This window comes from Tamandua tetradactyla, chromosome 3 (assembly GCF_023851605.1).
Source record: "Tamandua tetradactyla isolate mTamTet1 chromosome 3, mTamTet1.pri, whole genome shotgun sequence".
In the NCBI taxonomy this organism is placed as follows: domain Eukaryota; kingdom Metazoa; phylum Chordata; class Mammalia; order Pilosa; family Myrmecophagidae; genus Tamandua; species Tamandua tetradactyla.
Genome location: NC_135329.1, coordinates 8,706,390 through 8,727,212, shown reverse-complemented (window position 1 = coordinate 8,727,212; position 20,823 = coordinate 8,706,390). Strand labels below are relative to the sequence as shown.

At 52.9% G+C, this 20,823-nt stretch overlaps 1 protein-coding gene across 12 annotated transcripts in view; it reads left to right on the top strand.

Moving 5' to 3' along the window:
* The window catches only part of DNMT3A (DNA methyltransferase 3 alpha), a 132,950-nt gene extending 113,123 nt beyond the window's left edge, over positions 1-19,827 (top strand). For 11 of the 12 annotated variants that reach the window (XM_077152297.1, XM_077152296.1, XM_077152298.1 and 8 more), the window contains 17 exons: positions 534-749; positions 1,034-1,192; positions 1,686-1,793; positions 2,060-2,216; positions 2,526-2,675; positions 2,764-2,808; positions 3,488-3,567; positions 4,081-4,193; positions 4,385-4,568; positions 4,771-4,855; positions 6,613-6,758; positions 7,524-7,614; positions 7,797-7,945; positions 8,907-8,992; positions 11,543-11,612; positions 12,370-12,488; positions 13,324-19,827. In XM_077152297.1, coding sequence (XP_077008412.1) covers positions 534-749; positions 1,034-1,192; positions 1,686-1,793; positions 2,060-2,216; positions 2,526-2,675; positions 2,764-2,808; positions 3,488-3,567; positions 4,081-4,193; positions 4,385-4,568; positions 4,771-4,855; positions 6,613-6,758; positions 7,524-7,614; positions 7,797-7,945; positions 8,907-8,992; positions 11,543-11,612; positions 12,370-12,488; positions 13,324-13,465 — 2,100 coding nt within the window. In that variant the 3' untranslated portion in view covers positions 13,466-19,827. Of the gene's footprint in view, positions 1-533; positions 750-1,033; positions 1,193-1,685; positions 1,794-2,059; positions 2,217-2,525; positions 2,676-2,763; positions 2,809-3,487; positions 3,568-4,080; positions 4,194-4,384; positions 4,569-4,770; positions 4,856-6,612; positions 6,759-7,523; positions 7,615-7,796; positions 7,946-8,906; positions 8,993-11,542; positions 11,613-12,369; positions 12,489-13,323 lie in introns of those variants that run through there. The other variant, XR_013172325.1, reaches the window with a different exon arrangement.
* The last annotated feature ends 996 nt before the right edge of the window (positions 19,828-20,823 follow it).

Genomic DNA, 20,823 nt, shown 5'->3' with positions numbered 1-20,823 from the left:
GCGTCTGAGTGGGGGACAGGCAGGCTCCCACGGCGCTTTCTAGAGTGCTTGAGCAGATGGGAAAGATGTGCTCCTCAAACCTGGAGCAGGGAGTTTCGTCATCCTTAGAGATGACAGAACTGGAACTGTGGTCTGGAAGCCAAAGCTGGGAATAGAGGGGTTGAGGAGAGGATCCAATTCTTGATCTGGAAGAGAGATAGGAGAGGACGGAGCCAAGATCGTGCCTTAATGCAGGTATATAATTAATATTTGAATAGCATTAACCTTTCGGTATCAGAAAGTAGGCAACTGATATGCTGGTGTGGTTGAGGATGATTAGACCCGGGAGCCAAATGAGAAAGCTGGAATGAGCCCACTGATTTGAGTTCACCTCAGATCTCTCCACTGATGAAAGAAGAACGCCTTTCTCCAGCCCTTTAACCTTCCATCACCTCCACAACCAGATTGAAGCGCTCCTCCTGCCTCCCGAGTATCAGGTGGCCTTACTAATACCTGGGGAGGTCAAGTTAATTTCTTGTTCCTTGTTTCCCCAGGCTGAGAAGAAAGCCAAGGTAACTGCAGTAATGAACGCTGTGGAAGAAAACCAGGGGTCCGGGGAGTCTCAGAAGGTGGAGGAGGCCAGCCCTCCCGCTGTGCAGCAGCCCACGGACCCCGCGTCCCCCACTGTGGCCACCACGCCTGAGCCTGTGGGGGCCGAGGCCGGGGACAAGAATGCCACCAAAGCCGCTGACGATGAACCCGAGTACGAGGTGAGCGGCTCGCATCTTCGTCCGCCTTGTCCAGCTCTTTCCTGGGTCCTTCCGCTGCCAGCTCCTCTCGTCCTGCTCTTTCCACTTCCCGCTGGCCTCTCTCTCTCCACCTGACCCCAGGCCTCTTCGTCTCCCCAGTTTTGATCTGTCTTGGTCCATTCAGATGGCGTTCCCTCCTGGCTGGCCTGACCCCCGGATCCCAGGGCTGGGGTTGCCACGGGGGGGACCAGGGTGGCAGGGCCTCGTGACCACTGTGTAATGATTTCTGCTCCTTGGGGCTCCAGGACGGCCGGGGCTTTGGCATTGGGGAGCTGGTGTGGGGGAAACTGCGGGGCTTCTCCTGGTGGCCAGGCCGCATCGTATCCTGGTGGATGACGGGCCGGAGCCGAGCAGCTGAAGGCACACGCTGGGTCATGTGGTTCGGGGACGGCAAGTTCTCAGTGGTGAGTTACGGGCTGGAACTCGGGGTGAAAGGGCGTCTCAGTGCCAGGGCTTGTGGTTGTGGTACCGTGTGAAGCTGGGGTGGTGGACGTGGGCTTTGTTCACCCCACTCTGTATACGTGCAAATGGGAAAAGCCCAGACATAATTAGGTTGCACCTGTAGCTTCCAGGAATTCAGGTGCCAAGTTACTTCCTTCCAGAAACCCATGTCTCAGAATTCCTTTCCTATTTCCATTCAGGCCCCCCCCCGCACTCTGTTTGGACTCCTCTCTTGCATCATGGAATTATTATTATTATTGTTTTTTGCATGGGTAGGCACCGGGAATCAAACTTGGGTTGCATCATGGAATTATCTATTGATGCAGCTGGTTCTCTCAAGGGCAGAGACTAAGCCTCAATTTAACGTTCACAGCCCCTAACAAATTGCCAGGTGGGTGGTGGGTGCTTGAGAAGTGGATGAAGGTGTAAAATGAGGGGCCTTGGTCATCCCCCCAGGTGTGTGTTGAGAAGCTGATGCCGCTGAGCTCCTTTTGCAGTGCATTCCACCAAGCCACCTACAATAAGCAGCCCATGTACCGCAAAGCCATCTATGAGGTCCTGCAGGTGAGTGACCTTCCCAGGAGCTCCGGAGGGAGCTTAGATGACAGGGACCACTGGGAGGTCTGAAGGTGGCACAGAGGTTGGGCCTGGGCAGGGGGTTGCTTGAGGCCCTTTGCCTGTGACTTCTGTTCTCTCTACGTTACTCACCCACTTTCCACACTCCTCCTTCCCTGACTCTTCTTCCTTTGCCCACATGCCTGCCTTCACTACTCTGAGTCTGGTCTTGAGCCTGCCCTGATACCTGCCCCTCTCCCCCATGTCACCTGCAGGTGGCCAGCAGCCGTGCAGGGAAGCTGTTCCCGGCATGCCATGACAGTGATGAGAGTGACACTGCCAAGGCTGTGGAGGTGCAGAACAAACAAATGATCGAATGGGCACTTGGGGGCTTCCAGCCCTCTGGCCCCAAGGGTCTGGAGCCCCCAGAAGGTAAATGCAGGTGCCTCACCCAGACTTCTGGGACCCCTGCCTGCTGGGCTAAGGAGAACAGCTGAGCCAGGCCTTTGTAGAAGCGGCTGATGGGAATACACAGGCTTCCCCTCCCTCAGCGCAGGAGCAGTGCTGCTCCAAGACCCCAGAATAACCCGTTCTCCACTGGCTGGCTGAAACCAGAGAGTTGGGAAGTAGGAGCAAGTTAGGGACCAGGCTGTCCTCACTGTAGGTAAACTAGAGGAGGAGGGTGCTGGGCTCCCCTGTTAGCCTATAACCTTGACCTTGTTGCCTGCTTTCCCCACCCAGAGGAGAAGAATCCCTACAAAGAAGTATACACGGACATGTGGGTTGAACCTGAGGCAGCTGCTTATGCACCACCCCCACCAGCCAAAAAGCCCCGAAAGAGCACAACCGAGAAGCCCAAGGTCAAGGAGATTATTGATGAACGCACGAGAGGTAGCTGGCCTGGCTCTGGAGAGAGTGGCCCTGGGAGGCCCGTGTGGCCTTGGTGGCCTCTGCTGATCCTGGACTTTCCCCCCCGCAGAGCGGCTGGTGTACGAGGTGCGGCAGAAGTGCCGGAACATCGAGGGTGAGTGAGTCTCAGCGGGGCTTTAGGCCCACAGTGGCCCAGGGACTTGCCTCCTAGGGGGCTGCCTGGCAGAGGCCCTGGGTACTTAGTAAGGTTTGAAGACTGTGGGGCGAGGGCCCCGGCAGCTATGTTGTTGCTCAGCGAAGGTGGTTGTGGGGGTGCAGTTCTGTCCCACGTGTCGCCACCACTTGCAGCCTGCTTCATGCACACATGGCTACTTCCCCATCGCTGACCCGGGCCAGCCCTTGAGGGTCAGGGAAGGACAGCCCCCTCTAGGACTTGATTCAACAAGTCTGAGGTGACCTTTGCAGCCTTTTGCATTTTCTCACCTGCTCTCATAAAGTGGTCGTGGAAGCTCCCCAAGTCTCCTTCCCTGGCGTGGTGGCTGGAGGCCCAGCTGGGGCTGGGAAGAGTCTGAGGCTGGGGCCCAGGACACACGGGCAGCTGAGGAGTGTCCCCCACAGGGGCCTGGCCTCAGGTGGAGTCTCTGCCCCTGGATCACACTGTTCCCAGGTGGTGACTTCTGCGATTGGGGGCCGCTGTGCCTCCCGTTATTATAGGTCACCCTCCTCCCTACCCTCTCGTGGCTACTCCAGCATGTCCCTTTTGTGCAGCACCTGTGGAGCTGGCAGGGTGGGGTGTCGTTCAGCGATGCCCACCCACGCACTCTGCTTTTCAGACATTTGCATCTCTTGTGGGAGTCTCAACGTCACCCTGGAACACCCCCTCTTCATAGGGGGAATGTGCCAAAATTGCAAGGTAGGGGCCCGCCCAGCAGAGCTGTGGTTGAGGCGACTCCTCTCCCCGGGGTGGTGGTGCTGACGCGGTCCTTACTCCTGGAGCAGAGGGCACTGGCACAGAGTAGGCCCCTCGCCTGCAAGCTTTTGACTTGTTGCGGTTTTTTTCTCCTTTGAAACGTTCTTTCCATTCCTCACGATCCACTCTAGTCCCCGCATGAGGGTGGGGGCAGGGCTCCCACTGTTCCGTGCATTGTGGCAGGTGACTGAGGGGTGCCCTCAGGGGAGGAGGGCGCTGGGGCTGGGTGGGAGCGTGGTACAGCTGGCCCAGCCTCCGCTTACGCCCCTCTGGTTCTGCCACCACAGTGGATGGGGAGGCATGGGGTTCCCCTTCCCGGGTGTGGGGCTTGGCCTGTCCCTGGCTGGGCGGTGTGGCGGGGGTCTGTCTCCAGACATGGTGGTCAAAGCCTGCGTTCACCCCAGCCCTGTCCGGGGCCCGGCCTTATGCCCACTGGCCCTCCCTGCTGCCCTCTAGAACTGCTTCTTGGAGTGTGCCTACCAGTACGACGACGACGGCTACCAGTCCTACTGTACCATCTGCTGCGGGGGCCGCGAGGTGCTCATGTGCGGGAACAACAACTGCTGCAGGTGAGGGTCCCCGCCTCGGACCGCCAGTGGCGCTCCCTCCCTCCCTGGCTGCTCCCAGGACACTGTCCCTTCCTGCCCTGCCTCGCCTCTGGCTTCAGGTGCTTGGTACCCCGGAACCTGGCTCTGCTCTGGCCTGAGGGCTGCCGTCCCGGTGCAGCTGACTCCCCTCTGCCCCCTGGACTTCCTTCCAGATGCTTCTGTGTGGAGTGTGTGGACCTCTTGGTGGGGCCGGGGGCTGCCCAGGCGGCCATTAAGGAAGACCCCTGGAACTGCTACATGTGTGGGCACAAGGGCACATACGGGCTGCTGCGGCGGCGGGACGACTGGCCCTCTCGGCTCCAAATGTTCTTCGCCAATAACCATGACCAGGAGTTTGTGAGTCTGGGGTCTGGAGCATGCCGTTGAGCCCCTGGAGGGCAGGTTCCGGTGGGTCGTGGGGCTTGGAAGACAGTGAGAAAGAGGTGGGCGTGGAGTAGACAGATGCGGAAAGCCTGGTGTGCTCAGTGCACTGGGAGGGCTGGCCCTGGGCGTGGTCCCATACTAAGCATTTACCTGGCCTGTTGTGCTCACCACTTAGGACCCTCCAAAGGTTTACCCACCTGTCCCGGCTGAGAAGAGGAAGCCCATCCGGGTGCTGTCTCTTTTTGACGGAATCGCTACAGGTGAGTGGCACAGGTGCAGAGAGGAGCTCTGGCGCCCTCATCCTGGGGTGCAGCAGCTCTGCCTGGAGGCACAGTGTGTGCATTTAGCCCTGGTGAAATAAGACAGTAGTTCAGATTAGAGCTGTTAAAACTGTACCACAAATGAAATGCTTGTTTTAAATGAGAAAGGATGCAGTCCACAGATGTGGGATGTAGCCAAAGCTAAAAAGATAAATGGCAAAACATGTCTGGTGGGCACCTTTGTTGTGGAGGCGGCTCTGCAGCAGAAGGCAGAGGGCGCATTAGTCAGAGGTTGGTGGGAGGTTTTCATGCCACCTCAGTGGAGGTCACTTCCAGCAAGCAGAGTTCTGTAGTGTTTGGATTATGTCACAGGTATTCACTGTAAAACAAACTCTAAACAAAATAGTTGCAAGACTCTAAATCATTCATACTCGCACAGTTCATGTTTGGTCCATGTCCTTTTCATCTTATTCTGTCTGGGGGGGTATGTATATAGCTGTATATAGATAGATAAAAAGCACATGCATACTCTTGTAACTTGCCTTTGCATTTATTATGTGCTGCTTTTCATGTGACCTGGTAAAGAGATAATTCCTTATTTATAAGAGGCTGTGTAGGATTCCATATAACGAAAGTGCCATAAGTCTACTTAAATCCCCCATCAGGTTGTTTACTACTATTTCATTACTATAAGCCATGCTGGGCAAGCATCCTTATGATACACCTTTGTATACTTTATGTACTGTTATCTCCTTAGGAAAACCCCTTAGGCATGGCTGGGCCACCAGTGGGCACTGATTTTTCTTGTGACTTGACACTGCCTGAGAGCCCTCCTGGAAAGCTGTCTGACCTCCCCACCCCTCTGCCAGAGCCCCTGGTTCCCAAGACAGGAATAGCTCTTGTTAAGACTTGTCTGCACCTGACCTGAAGGCAATGGGCAGTCTGAGCCGGAGACGCTCACCAGAGGGCGAGGGTGGGGGTGGCATACCAGCTCAGACATCTGTTCGTCTTCTGGTCTTGGCTCGATGCTGACATGTTATATAAACCTAGAGAAGCTAATTTACAGCTTTGGTTTCCCAGGCTGGGGCCTTGACGGCTTCTTAAATCCTGCCAGACCCCAAGAAACCAAGAGCTCTTGGGTGGGGAGCATTAGAAAATGGGCCACCGTCCTGTTTCCAGTGCTCTCATGGTCTGCTCTGTTTACTTCTTTGCCTTGATGCCGCAAGCATTTGTGGAAGGTTTGAAGGAAGTGGGTATTCTTCGCTCAGGAGGAAATAAAATGAACAAGACACCACCACCCCCACCCCCACCCCCGTCCCAAAGAGCATTTGCAATCCAAGAGAATGTTGTAGCATGAAGACAGACTGCTCTAGTGAGACGGAGAGGGCTTGTGCCCAATTCCAGGGGCCTGGGGGTGAGGAGACCTTTAAGAGCAGGTGGTGTTTACGTGGAGCCTGGAAGGTTGGGGTAGAAGTGCAGCAGGAGGCGATGCAGGGCACGAGGAAGAACCAGTGTGTGCAAGATGCAGAAAGAGCCAAGAAAAGGCCGCTCCAATGGGTGACCGCTGTCCTCCCTGGGTCCCGAAACCATCTGCCGCCTGGTCTGTCTTCCCTGGCCTCCATTCCTTCCTAGTAGGCCAGACGTGTTACATAGTGGGGCCCTGGAACAGAGCCTCGCCGGGCAGGAGGGGGTGCGGGCTGGCCGGGGAGCTTGGGGGGCGCGGGAGGAGGTGTAACCGCTGCCTGCCGGCGGTGCAGGGCTCCTGGTGCTGAAGGACCTCGGCATCCAAGTGGACCGCTACATTGCCTCGGAGGTGTGCGAGGACTCCATCACTGTGGGCATGGTGCGGCACCAGGGCAAGATCATGTACGTCGGGGACGTCCGCAGCGTCACGCAGAAGCATGTATGTCGGTGCTGTGGCACCTGCCCCGCCTTCTTTCCCCTTGCACTCGCCTCTGGAGACAGTGCCCACCCCCCTTCAGTTTGTTCCTTCCCTATTTTCCGTCCCATCCTTTCTTCCTCCCCTCTCCCTCCTGATCCTCCAGTTTTCCCCTGTCTGGAGAGGAGGGGAGCTTAGATGCCTTTTGGGGCTCCATCCACTCCCTGGGCTGGTTCCAAGGCCCCTTCTGGTAAAGTCCTTTGGATCAGGAAGAGGTTCCCATCCTGTCCTCCCGGGACTTTTGGGGAAAGAGCTTCACCAGCTTCTGGGTCTGGGTGTGATTCACAGGTGTGATTCTTGGCTATCCCAGTTTTCTGAGTCTACCCCTGAGACCATAAGCCCCCCTGGAATCCTTAGGTGCCTTTGGAGGGTGGAGGGTTTTCAGATGGCCCGGACACCCCACCTGACATGCTCAGAGCACAGGGCACCATCGGATTCAGCTGTCCAGCCCGGAGCGCCTTCCCACCGAGTGGTGGCTTTCCCTGCTGGCCTCGGAGAGAGTATCCAATTTGGTCCCTTTACTTTCCAAAGGTTTAGGAAGCCGAGCCCAGAGAGCCCCAGTGACTTCCCGTGGCTGCACACCTGGGGCCTGGGGAGTGGACAAAGGAGCCAGGTCCCCTGACTCCCGTGCCAAAGTGCGTTTTTTGCCAAATTCACAGATAGTTTCTCTCTTCCTTTCTGTGTCTGTCCCTGGACAGCAGACCCATCACGTTAACTTTATCCTCCCAGATCCAGGAGTGGGGCCCGTTCGATCTGGTGATTGGCGGCAGTCCCTGCAACGACCTCTCCATCGTCAACCCTGCCCGCAAGGGGCTCTACGGTAGGTGCTCTCCCCTCACTTCTGGGCTGATGCTTTTGCACTTTGGTTTCTGACTTGGATGTTTCTGTCCTGGGACAGCTGCTCCCAATGACCTTGTCTTCCCTGCCCCTTCCCATGCCCGAGCCACACCACGGTTTTAGGTAGACAGCCCCAGCTGATGGCTTTCTCTTCCGACCTCTCAGAGGGCACTGGCCGGCTCTTCTTTGAGTTCTACCGCCTGCTGCATGACGCGCGGCCCAAGGAGGGAGATGACCGCCCTTTCTTCTGGCTCTTTGAGAATGTGGTGGCCATGGGCGTTAGTGACAAGAGGGACATCTCGCGATTTCTCGAGGTATAGCCAGCAACCTTGGTTTGGCCAGCTCACTAATGGCTTCTACCTCGGACTGCTGCTTTATCCCTGTCTCTTCTGCATTATGGAGCTGGGGACTGGTGACCTCTGCTTGGCAAAGGGGCTTGTTTGGGAAGCTGAGGGCTTCCCAGGTAGAAAGGGGGGAGGAAGCAGTATTAGCTGCCCAGCCCAGAAGGGACCAGTGGTCTTCCTCTAAGACCTGGACCTGACTGCTTAGTGGTCAGGATGGGTGCCAGACTCTACCGTAACAGGCTTTATAGAGCCTGAGAAGAAAATATGACTTAACTTGTTTTTTGTTCCCTAAAATGTGGGTCCCAGTTCATCTCTGAGCCAAGTTCGACTTGTCAGCACAGGATTCCTGCTGCCAGAGGCATCCTCTGGTTGGGCATCCAGGAAGCTTGCACCCTCATTCCCGAGTCTTGGGGTCACTAAAGGCTGGTGCCCCTGCCTTTCAAGTGTGCACAATTGTCTGTTTGGCTCATACCTGGACCTGCTGCAAACACCCCCCCTCACTGCCACTTTCCTCTGCAAAGCCTCTGGGTAGTCTGGAGCTACACTGTCCAGCATGGTAGCCATCAGCTCTATAATGTTGGCTGTATCCACTGAACTTAAAATAAAAACTCAGCTCCCCAGTGGCACTAACCACATTTCAAGTACTCTGTAGCTACGTGCAGCTGGTGGAGGTTTCTGGGCAGTGCAGAGAGCGAATGCCAACGCAGGAGGTCCAGCTGGTCTAGAGTGTTCCAGTGCAGGCAGTGTAGAAGGCGGCTAGGTTTAATATTCTGGCTTTTCCGGGAGCCTCCAGGCCGCCTCTCTTGAGAGAGAAGTACAAGCCTTGGAGGCTTGATGGTGCTAAGCCATCAGAAATACCTGGCACCATTTAATACTACTCTTCCTCCTCCTCCTCCTCTCATCCTGTTTTCTTCTGTTTCCTCTTTTCCAGTCCAACCCTGTGATGATTGATGCCAAAGAAGTGTCAGCTGCGCACAGGGCCCGCTACTTCTGGGGTAACCTTCCCGGTATGAACAGGTTGGTGAGAGCTCACGGCCTGGGTGGCTGCCGGTGGGCAGGCCTGCAGGTGGACAGAGGCAGGATGGGCTGAGGAGGGCTGGGAGCACTGCTGGATGGGCCCCTCGGGCCGTACTCCCCTGCCAGTCGGCTTGCACTGCCATTTTGTTTATTTCCTTTTCCTTGAGGAAGAATGGGAGTCAGAGTTCAGAAAATACTTGTCTCAGAAACCAACAATTAGAGTCTAAAGTAGGACCTTTAAGTTGCTTTCTTTACACAAAACAAGGATCCCGCACCGCCGAGTCAATGTAGTTGCTTCTGTCGCAGCGATATGTCCGGTCTTTTCCCATTTGGTCCTTATCCTGAGATAGAAAGCCTTGGCGATGGGTTGGGACTGGGAAAGGAGTGGTACCCACGTCCTGGTCACAGCCTCCTTGAGGAGAGGGAATCCTGAGACATCGACATTTAAGTCAGACAGTTCTGCTTCATTTAATCACCACAAACTTTGTGGGTGCCAGAACCTTTGATGGAATGATTTTCCTCATTTAGGTTATACAGATAAGGATTTTAATACCAAAGAATGAAAGTGCTTGTCAGTTTCATTTCTTCAGTGTAATGCTTGCACTATAAAAAGGCCTAGGAGGAGGAGTGCTGGTGGGGCACTAGCAGTCTGCAGCTCCATAGCAGGATGAGAGCCACCGCACTAGATGGCTGTTCCGGAGAGAAACGCTGTCCAAAATGTTTTGAGTCATGGACTTGAAGCCTTCAGAGTATACCTATAAGTTGAAGCCATCCTTTATTCTAGCCTAAGTCATCTAATTTCCTCTCTGCAGTTAAAATGAAGTTTTAGGAACATCCCAGTCCCATACCCATTTGGCAGAGTTGCTGCCTTTTATGAGGGTTTGTTGGGGGAAAGGACTTGGGTCAATGAAGCAGCCAACTCAAAAACTGTCTGAGTGACCCCCAGACACCCAAAGGTAAGGCTGAGGAGAATGGACTGGCTTATCTGGTCCAGTATTTCCCTGGAGCCATGAACTCGGTGTCTCCTGATAGACCTTAGTCTTCTGGGATTGTTCTCACCTGTGTCTTCACACTCTATAAAATTCTAGACCTCTGAGGTTCCAGGAGGAAGAAGGGTGCCACAGGGGACCCAGTAGAGAACGTGCGTACAGGAACACAAGCAATCAGGGAGGGGTCTTTGGAGGCACGATTTGACTCCCGGTGCCTGCATTTCCCATGCTGAGATCAGAGAACCCTGTAGGGTCAGCTCTGGAAGCGAAGTTAGGGTGATGCCAGGTAATAACGTGCAGGGGAAGACTAAAGGGGTGCTGGAGGGGTGTCATTGGAACTGAGAACCAAAACGTGACTTGCTTGTGTTGTGAAGATCTGCGGGGAAGACCGAGTGTTTCTAGTGGACTTTCCCTCTTCTGTTTTTGTGGTCAGCATCTTTGATTCCTCCTGTTCCTGTTTAGGGTCTCATAGCCTATAACATTTTCCGTATTGCTGCTTTCTGTCACACTCTACCTATATTTCCGCCCTCCTCAAGGGAACTGCCTACCTCCTGCTTTTCTGGTCATGTGCTCCTTCAGCACACCCACACAGGTGTGTTGTGTACACAGACACGCACATGGGCAGGCACACCCGTTGTGTGCAGCCAGGGTCATTGCCCGAGCCCTCCTTACTGGGATCCACTTCCTTCCCATCAGCATCCGGGGTCTTTCTCCCATGTTTTAGTCGTTACTTCAGTGAACATTTTTTGTCCAGATCTCAGGATAGGGCAGTCCTCTGAGGCAAAGACATGGGCTATGGCCCTGTCAAAAGAAAGGGAATCCCATTCTTGCTGTGCTGGAAGTCCAGAAACTTGGAATGGCTGGTCTCTCTTCATGGCCAGGCCAGTGGTGGTAGGGGAGGATGCCCAGTGGCCACAGGTGACCCTGCCTCTTGTGGGCGTGAGCCAGGCCACCCAACCGCAGCAGGTGCAAAGGGATTAGGACCTATGTGCCCGGCTTCTTACTTCAAAGTATAGATTTTTGTAAGTTTAAGTATGTGAACATTCTTATGCAGAAACAAGTTTTAATAATCATAATATTAAGTGAGCCTTTAACTTTTAAAAAATCAACTTTATTGTGTTATAATTTAAAACTGTATATTTAAGGTATACAATTTGATGAATTTTAGCAAATCTACATATCTAGTAACTCAGTGCAGTCAAGATATAGAATATTTCCATCACCCTAAAGGCTTTCTTTGTGGTGCTTTAAAACTCGGTATGTTTCTAAATAACTGATAAAAAATACTTTATTTTTTCCCCCTTTCTGGGAAGATGCTGTCTGCCTGTTTGTAGTTTTGGGACTACTTTTCCATTTACCGCTTGGGGGAATTTGTGTCCGTGGGAGACTACAGCGTGTTTTCATATGTCTTGGGGGAGTCTGAAGGGAATCACAGCATGTGGGTGGTGATTTGGGTGGGGTTTCCTCTTACCAATGGGTCAGGTGACTGTGGGGTTGGCACTGCTGGGTGCGTGTCTGCTGGTTTCCAGGTCCCTGTTACGTTCTCTCTTCTGCCTCCTAGGCCGTTGGCATCCACTGTGAATGATAAGCTGGAGCTGCAGGAGTGTCTGGAGCATGGCAGAATAGCCAAGGTCAGCCTCAGGGCCCACGGTCTTCCACTGAGGGGGCAGAAGGAAGGGCAGGGTACATCAGAGCTGTGCCCAGGGCCTGTGGGCATAGCCAGTGTGGGGAATGGGACATGGGAGAGGGTCCAGGGCAAGCCTGGAGAGCAGGGAGAGTGATCACCACTGGTCGTTAGCCCTTCCTCCCTGGCTGCTCCCTGCCCCTTACAGAGGAGGCACTGAGGAGCCCTTACCAAGGTCCTTGGCCCTGCTGTGGTATTTTTGTTGTTGTTTCAAATTTTGCTGGTTGGGACCTGTTGCAGAAGTCTTCAGGGCAGTCCCCCATGGCGTGGAAGCTCCATTTCTCCCTGGAGAGATCTCATAGAGCAAGTGCATGAGGCTTCAGCAGGGCCCAGCAGTCAGGACTGTAGCCACCCAGAGGGTATCTTTGAGCCCCTGAGGAATGTTACATTCTTTTGCCTCCGTTTCTATACCTGTGAAGGAACCAATTCTGTGGAAGACTGAGGAGAACGGTGGATAGAGCTGCTGCCTCCCAAGTCCCTGGCTAGCAGAACTGGACTAAGCATGGCCGGGTGACTTCCAAACAGGCAGGGCAGTGTGGTCTGCTGACCCCGCCTGCCCAGTTCCTCACCCTCCGCCCCAGCTGGCCCAGGCTCTGGTAGTGTTTGACTCCCTGACCAGACCCATAGTAGGTGCACAACCAGCGTTTGCTCAGGAATCAATGAATGAATGAATGAGCGCTCGTTCTCTTTCCTTCTCCTTCCAGTTCAGCAAAGTGAGGACCATTACTACTAGGTCAAACTCCATAAAGCAGGGCAAAGACCAGCACTTCCCCGTCTTCATGAACGAGAAAGAGGACATCTTATGGTGCACTGAAATGGAAAGGTACCCATGCTGGGCGCACGGGCGCCAGGGGGCACAATAGAGAGGAGTCTGCCTCGCCCGGCCAGGCTTGTATTTTCCACAGTTATATGAACAGTGGGTTTTAGGCCGGCCTGTGTATTTTAAGTAAGGAGTCTAGGAATATAATGTCTAGGGATTCTGCCCCACTTCAAGGATATATTGCAGCTATGGGAGCTTCCTTAACTTGAGCCACTAATTTTGTAGGTATTTTGTAAGCCAAGATAGCATAGGACCTTACAGCCTCAGCAGGCTTTTTTCTTTTTGAAAACCAGGCTTCCAGGCCTAAATTACCTCATTTTCTAAGTGTAGCTGTAGGATTTAGTCAGACAAAGAGGAGACCATTTACATAAACAACAAGCACAAAGTCCTTGACTTTCTGGGGCCAGGCAAAACTCGAGCTTCTTCTAGAGTTTTCTCTCCTCTTGAATGGGAAGATCCTAGGAATGTCCATTACATACAGACTAGAGAAATCCCTTCTGGATCTAAACCGCATGGAAGGAATTTGTAAAGCATGGCCTGGGGGTGTCCCCACAAATAACAGCATGTTTCTCCTGCGCGGCCAGCCATCCAGGCCGTGGGTAACCTGGCCTTTAAATTCTCAGAAGCCAGCCCGGGGCCTGGCGCTTAGCTGGTGAGCAGCGTGTTGAACTAGTTGAAAGGACAGGCAACCCCGCGGGATTGTGCGTGTGACCGAGGGTGTGCTCACACACGCTGGCATCGCCACCCGGGCAGTGTGCAGCCAGCCGGCCCCTCGCAGCCTGGCCCTGGACCTGTGCGGCACTCACCTGCCCTTCCTATCCTGTCGTTCCTCTGCCAGGGTGTTTGGCTTCCCTGTCCACTACACAGACGTCTCCAACATGAGCCGCTTGGCGAGGCAGAGACTGCTGGGCCGGTCGTGGAGTGTGCCCGTCATCCGCCACCTCTTCGCGCCACTGAAGGAGTATTTTGCTTGTGTGTAAGGGACATGAGGGCACACGGAGGTAGTGACACAAAGTTAAACAAAAAACATGAAAAACACAAAACAAAAAAACAAAAACACCAAGAACGTGAGGATGGAGAGAAGTATCAGCACCCAGAAGAGAAAAAGGAATTTTAAAAACAAAAACCACAGATGCGGAAACACCGGAAGGCTTTGCCTTGCAAAAAAGGGTTGGACATCATCTCCTTGATTTTTTGATGTTTAAACTATTTAAAAACAAAACCGAGCCCCCTCCTTCCCCACCCCTTTTTATTTTCGGTCAAACCTTTTTGTTTTCTACTCTTTCCAAAGGGGTTTTCTGTTTGTTTGGGTTTTTGTTTCTTGCTGTGACTGAAACAAGAGGGTTTATTACAGCAAAAATTGGTGACAAAAAAAAAAAATAGTAACAATACCTTGCAGAGGAAAGATGGGAGAGAGGGAAAAAAAGAAATTATATAGAAATCTATATATTGGGTAATTTTTTTTTTAACTATATATCTTTTTGTTGTTGTCTCCAGCCTGATCAGATAGGAGCACAAGCAGGGGACAGAAAATTTAGAAAGACACTCAGGCGGCAGCGTCCCTCCCAGCCACTGAGCTGTCCTGCCAGCACCATTCCTGGTCATGCAAAATAGAACCCAATAGCAGCAGGGAAGATGAGAACAGCCACACAAGACACTTTTCTACAGTATTTCAGGTGCCTACCACACAGGAAACCTTGAAGAAAATCAGTTTCTAGAAGCCGCTGTTACCTCTTGTTTACAGTTTATATATATATGATAGATATGAGATATATATATAAAAGGTACTTTAACTACTGTACAACCCGACTTCATAATGGTGCTTTAAACCAGCGAGATGAGTACAAACATCAGCTTCCACGTGGCCTTATGCGCAAAGGGTTTTAACCAAGGATGGAGAGAGGGAGAGAGTGCGAAGATCAATGGTTACAATGGTGGAATTTTCCCCTTGGTTCTGGAAAGTTGAAGGAGGAGAATTCGGGAACAGTTTTTCCTGTTCCTGCCTGCCAAATGAGGGGGAAAGGTGAGGTGTCGGGACCGTGGAAAGCTGAGAGTGGAATTTATCCAGACTCACGCAATAACCTTTTGATTTCTTTCTAAAAGGAGACTCCCTTGGAAAGACGGCAGGGTAAGGGGTCTCCATTCCCCAAATCTCACGTTAGCCGATTCGAGGGCTCCTCGTGGTGGGATCAGAAATAATCCAGAGTGTGGGAAAAGTGACAGTTAAAAACCCCACCTGGAGCAAATAAAAAAACATACAAAACGTACTGGTGCTTTCCTGTCTAAGTCGCCTTTTGTGTGTTCTTTTATGAGGCCCCTACCATCCACCCCTCTGTGCACAAGGCGGCTTCCTTGGCCCCTGGAATGTGATGTTTTTGGTCATCTCCAAAGGCTGCAGTTTTATACTGGGAGGCTGATGACACCTTTTATTGTTATAATTATTCTTATGGTTCTGGTTATAATTATGTTTGTTTTAAGATTTTCTTTTTAAGAAATCAAAAACCCAACACCCCTCCCTTTCGGTTTCAAACCAAGGTGCGGGGAGCAGGGTGCTTTTCAGCAGCGGTGGCTCTGGTGCCCTGGCTCCCCGACCCTCGGGCCAGGTGGGCCACTGGCGTGGCGACCCCAGGCAGTCTGCCTTGGGCCTGTCAGTCTTCTCTTCTACTTCCCTCCTCTGGGTCAGGTGTGTCAGGGCTGGAGGGAGGACCGGGCTGTCTCTCTCCTTGTGTGTGTGATTTGAGTGGTGTGTATTTCTTTTCTAGTACTTGGTCTGATGATCGCTGTGCTCTTACCTCGAGTCAGCAGCACCTGGAGCCCCAACTGCATGACACTTTGTCCCACTTCCTACTGAGGCAGGCAGCCTGGCGTCGGCGGTAGGAAGGGATGGCGCTTGGTGGCTCCAGGGTGAGAGCCCGATGGGCAGATGCTTGCCTGGATAGATGGGGTGTAGATATGTGGCATACAGAGATATATATTTTATAATGGGAGGGGGGATGGCACCTCCTGGGACTGGCAGACATGGGAGGTGTGCTGCAAAGCGCACGGTCCCATGTTCGCATCCCTAGAAAGATGAGGCCTACGCGATAGGCACTATATAAATCCATAGGTAGGGTCGTGTATAAGAAATAGGTGGTGGCGAGCAGGAGACGGGCTCTGTGTGCAGAGCCTTGGTCCTCCCTGCAGACAAGCCCCACACAATCAACCAGTCTCTCTCACACACGCACAGGAACCTGTTTCTGTACAGACGCATAATGAATGAGCTCGTACACACGCCAGGGAGCTCCCAGCGCTCTTCTCCCCAGGATTCGGGACTTTGTGGAGTCGGCCACGCAGCTGTTGACTCTCTGTTGCCCTGATTGCAGGCAGCCCATCAATCCCAGAAGTTGCTAGGTGCTGAAGGCAGGAAAAGGAGGAGGTTTTATTTTAGCAGGTGCTCTCCTCTAGCAGGTAGCGTTCTATCTTTTTTGCCCCTGGTGATGTCAAAAGATTCTTCTGTTAGCAACCTGTGATACTGACCTGCAACTCTAGGCACCAGGAAAGTCAGCCCTCAACTCCCACATCTACCCTCCCCTGACCAAAATAAAATTGACATCCAGGTCTGTCTTGGCTAGGAGGTTTCCTTTGGGAAAAACAAAATGGGACAGTGAAACTCATCTTTTGAAGATGGCAAATTAACAATTGGTGACACTAAAGCAAGGCTTTGTACCCCCTGCTCACTGCATCAAGAGCTAGCTCCTGGCCGGTGGCCCCAGCCTCCCATTCTTTGCAGAGGCTTGGTCCCAGACCCCAGGACTTCACGTTTCCTCCTGAGATTGGCTTATAAGATCATTCCTAACAAATTGCTTCCTGCTGCCACCATGACATTATGGCAGGTGGTGACTGGGGCCCCCTCAGGAGTCCCTGTACCTAACTGGTGCTTTCTGTCCCTTCTACCAGCCAGGCTCCATTCTTCCTGGCCTGGGGTCTCCAGCACCACTCCAGGAGGGCTGGGGGGAGGAGGGCTGCCCCAGGCAGTCCAAGGTGCTCCCTCCCCCGCCAGCCCGCTAAGGTCTTCCCAGCTCCCTTGTGTTAGGACAAAGTGTCTCTTCATGGGCCTTCCTCTGCAGACAGACCTTCCAGCTCTGCTCTGGACTCTCCCAAGCTTTTGTCCACTGCTTATGTGAGGAATTAGTTGATCTTAGTGGCCCAACCCCCACCTTGCCTGGGTCTGGTGCTCCACCCAAGGCGTCTGTTTTAGGGTATCTGAAGAAACTTGTTAGCCAAGGATGTGGCAAGCTTAAGGGACCTCTTTTGGGCAGAGATGAGAAATCACTAGGCCTGCCACCTTGAATCTTGTGGGCCGGGCTGTAGGGTGAGGCGGCCAGCTGGCTTGGAGGGAGTGCTGGGGCCGGGGAGCCCCGCGGATGACTTCTTGTAGGGCACTTGCTCCCCACGGCCTAGCAAGCTGACTGGGCCCAGAATGTGCCAGATGGCCCCTGGCCCTGCAGGGCCACGCATTAGCAATCACCAGGTTTTCTTACCCCCAAACCGTGGGTCTGGTCTCACAGTAGAACTTGATGTGTAGAGGACCTTGGGATTGTGCCTACTTGGCCAAGCTGGGGTGCTCCTACCACCCCACCTCCAGTCCCGGGAGGGCCCCCTCTGAAGGGGAGCTGTGCTTCTACAGCTCGAGGGAGGGCTCAGCCACTGGGCATCGCTGAGGCTGAGGGCAGAGGCATTGGAGTGGGAGAAGCCAAGAAGACCTGGGAAATATGTTCCCAGTGGGGTTTTCTTTCCAAAGAGCAGGCCTGTTTACCCGCGGGAGGGCAGGCTTACAGGGCTGAGGGAGACAGCCTCCCCACTATGGATGCGGCGTGGGGCATGGTGCCAAAGAGATACACAGCTCTTGCCTGGGGGAGGTGGTTGGTGCTAGTGCCAGAGTCACAGAAGCCCTGGCCTCTTACCTGAGGAGGAAGCTAGTGTCCAGCAGACAGCTGCTGAGCCCCCACAGACCTTGGGTTGGCTGGTGCTAACTCCCTTCCCCTGCGGGACTGACATGTCAGTGCCCAGGCAGATGAGAACAGCAGGCCAGGGACTGGCGGGGGAGGATTAGGGGGTGATCTTGCTGTCGGCAGGTGACGACATGAGCTGGCCTTCTTTCTCTAGACCCAACAAGGGTAATAGTCTTCTTGCTATTGAACATCACACTAGAAAGCAAGCACTCACCGCTTAGCTCTTGAGACAGGCCTAGGAGTGGTTGGCTGGTGGAGGTGTCTGCGTGAGTTTCAGTGACTTGCAGGCGTATGGGTCGGGACAGGCAGCCCCGGTAGGAAGGAAGGCTCTTTGACCTTGAACAAGGACCCAGCTGCCATGACCTCCCACTGAGCTGGCCGCCAGACCGTGGCAACTCTGGGGAAGCCTAGTGGGAACGATGTACCATTTCGAGGCCAGGAAGATCTAAAGCAGGAGCAGGAGAAGGAATATTTCAACTGAGCCATTTGGAAATACTCTTAGAGGAAAACGGAAGCCTTCGTTTTTGTATGTTTGATTGCATAGGTATATAGAAAGTAGATTTGGAGGCGGTCTTCAACTCCTGTTGCTGTTCTACTTGATGCAGAGTTGCTGCGGCACCAGTGTCTTTCTGAGCGCTTATTTTCAGGAGACTTGCAGGAGCCCCTCAAGCGTGGGTGTGAGTTACGGCCATGGGGCCTGCCTGGCCCAGGGACCCGAAGACAGCTGGTGGCTCCCTTTGGTCAGGCCAAGATTCTGGTGCAAACCAAGTTTCTGGCCAGGCGCATGTTTCAGTCCTTTTTGGTGAGTTATCTGAATTTGTCCCCAGCCTTGTCTAGGCTGGTTGCTCCCAGTGCTTGCAATTTCAAGTTGATGCTGGAGTAGTCCTAGGGAGTCCTAGGACTGGGTGGCAGGAAGCAGCCGCAGCCTTTTGCACACCACAAGATGGGAAAGATGTTACGGAAGGGTGGACCCGAGCTAGAACGGCCCTTTTGGGGCTACCAGTATCAGCAGCCTCCTTACCGTGCCTCGTGTCAGGTGTCAGGAACACGCCAGGGAAAAGAGGAGAACTTAACTCGAGGGATGAGTGCCACTGTTCTGGCTTCTGCTCTGGAATCTTTACATTTTGGTAAAGGAAAAGCTGGGGTCACTTCCTCTTGTACTCTGCTGAGGTGGGCCTGTGGTCAGTGACCTCTGAGTTGGGGGAGAGGGTGAAACAAGCAAGTCAAAGCAGTGGGGACAAGGATGGAAGTTCCCTTGGCTAGCAGTGACTTGCCGTCTTCCCCAAAACAGAGGCCCGTGGACTCCTGTAACTCCAGTAACTGGAAAACTCCCCAGACCTGCTCCCCTTGAGAGGCAGGGAGGGCGGCTTTATCAAACACCTGTCTGGCAGCCTCCAGCCCTGTTCCCAAGGAGAGGCGCAGGGATCTAGAGTATCACCTTAGTCCCATGTCACTTCACAGACTGATTTGGTTGCACAGCCCTAGAATCCAACAAACAACAGAAATGCCGAAATTCCTTAGAATCCACAGAGGGAGGAGGTGACTCAACAAGGTGCTAAAACATTTTATTAAAAATATATATTGTTAAATTAAGTCTGCTGTCTGGACAATGACTGTTTGTTTTGTTTTCTTGTAGTGGAGTTTAAAAGAGACTATTATTTTACTCTGATATATTATTATTAAAAAGGCATTTTAACTTTGTACTTGAAAACTAAATGAGCGATTTCACGTGTTTTAGCTGAGGCATTGAAGTAGCGGGTGCTTACTTATTTGTGGGAAACCATGTATTCATACTGAAGAATAAACTCCGTAGCTGATTTGGTAATAACTTTTACTGTTACAGACGATTTCGCTTTGACCCCGGCGGCAGAGCACTTCTGCACATTCCACGCAGCTAAATGCAGGACTTACTTCCCAGACTTCCCTCCCCACCCTCCTTCTTTTAAGTTCCTCTTTTTATTTCCTTTTTTTTTTCCTGGTTCCAGCATCCTTTCACCACTATATATTTTTTTAGGGTTGCTTCTCTATTTATTGACAATAATAATGTACATTTCACAGTCTGGTTCTGGGACATCAAGGGAGGGGCGCCGGAGAGGCCCTGAGTGGGGTCCCCTCAGCCCTCCCCGGTGTTCTGTTGTATCTCTGTGTAAGTGATGCTCGTGACATAGCTGTTTATGAAATAATTAAAGAGGTCACTGCGTACAGCAGATGTAGAAAGTCTGTCAGTTCCGCCTTCATCACATTTTTTTTTTGTGCCCAGAAGAATATAATAAAGCTCCTTTCTAATGTACTTGTGCTGGAGAACACTTGAATAAATGGACTGTTTTTGTGCAAAAAGAGAAACGGATGAAGCACTGTAGTAATGTCCTTTTGTCTTGCGTCTCCGTGTCCCTGGCAGGTGTCCACAGCCTTCTCCAGGGGGTGTAAGGACCCAGGTGGGGAGGTAGCAGCAGTGGGTATCACCTGCCTGAGAATTAAACAGGAGCTCCAAACTGCTGGGGTGAAAGGGCAGCGTTTGGTTGACGCGAAGCTCAAAGTTATGGCGAGACAAGGTTGCCGGGAAAGCAAGTTCTGCCCTGTGCTAAGCCATAGAAGTTTTAAAACTAGAGCAGGGAGAGGAGGACGGGGTTCGGAGGGAAGAGCAGACAGCGACCATCTGCCAATGCTGGCTGGATTTTCCCGCAGCCCCACGCGGCCGCCGGAAGTGGGGGCAGTGGGCGGAAGTGACGTAGCTCAATTTCCGCTCAGCCTGAGGAAGGCATGTTTACACCCCTGGCTGGTGAGGGGCCACCTTGGGTGCAGTGAAGTGCCGATTAGCTGAGAGGGTGGGCTTCTGTGTCTGCCGGGCAGCCATCCGGGGGTCCTTCGGTTCGCGGCCAGCCCCTCCTCCCAGCCGGCCCGCGTGGCGAGGTGTAGTTTGTGCAGAACCCCGCACACGTGCCCTTCATCCTCATGGTTTTTTGCCTGACACTCAATAGTTCAGAAGGTCTCTGTCCTGTCCCCGCCCTTCTAAAGACACTAATCTAAATAAATATAAAAATCAGGAGCACCCACCATTGCGCCTCAGCCCTAAGACTTCAGGCGCAGGGTACGGCAGTTTTATCTTCTGGGGCTAAGTTGCTCTGACCAACTGTTTGGTCTCTTAGCAAGGATTAGTCAAGGTTTCTCTCCTACGGAGACTTCGAGGGAGGTTTAGAACTGCCACCTGTCTCTGGCAGCATTGAAAAAAATTATAAGGGGAAAGTTTGAGGGGAAAAAAGAGAAAACCCTATTAGAATAGTAACATTTTTTCATAGACACTTTTTCTTTTCTTTTTTCCTCCTTCTCCTCCATCTCTGCACTCTCTT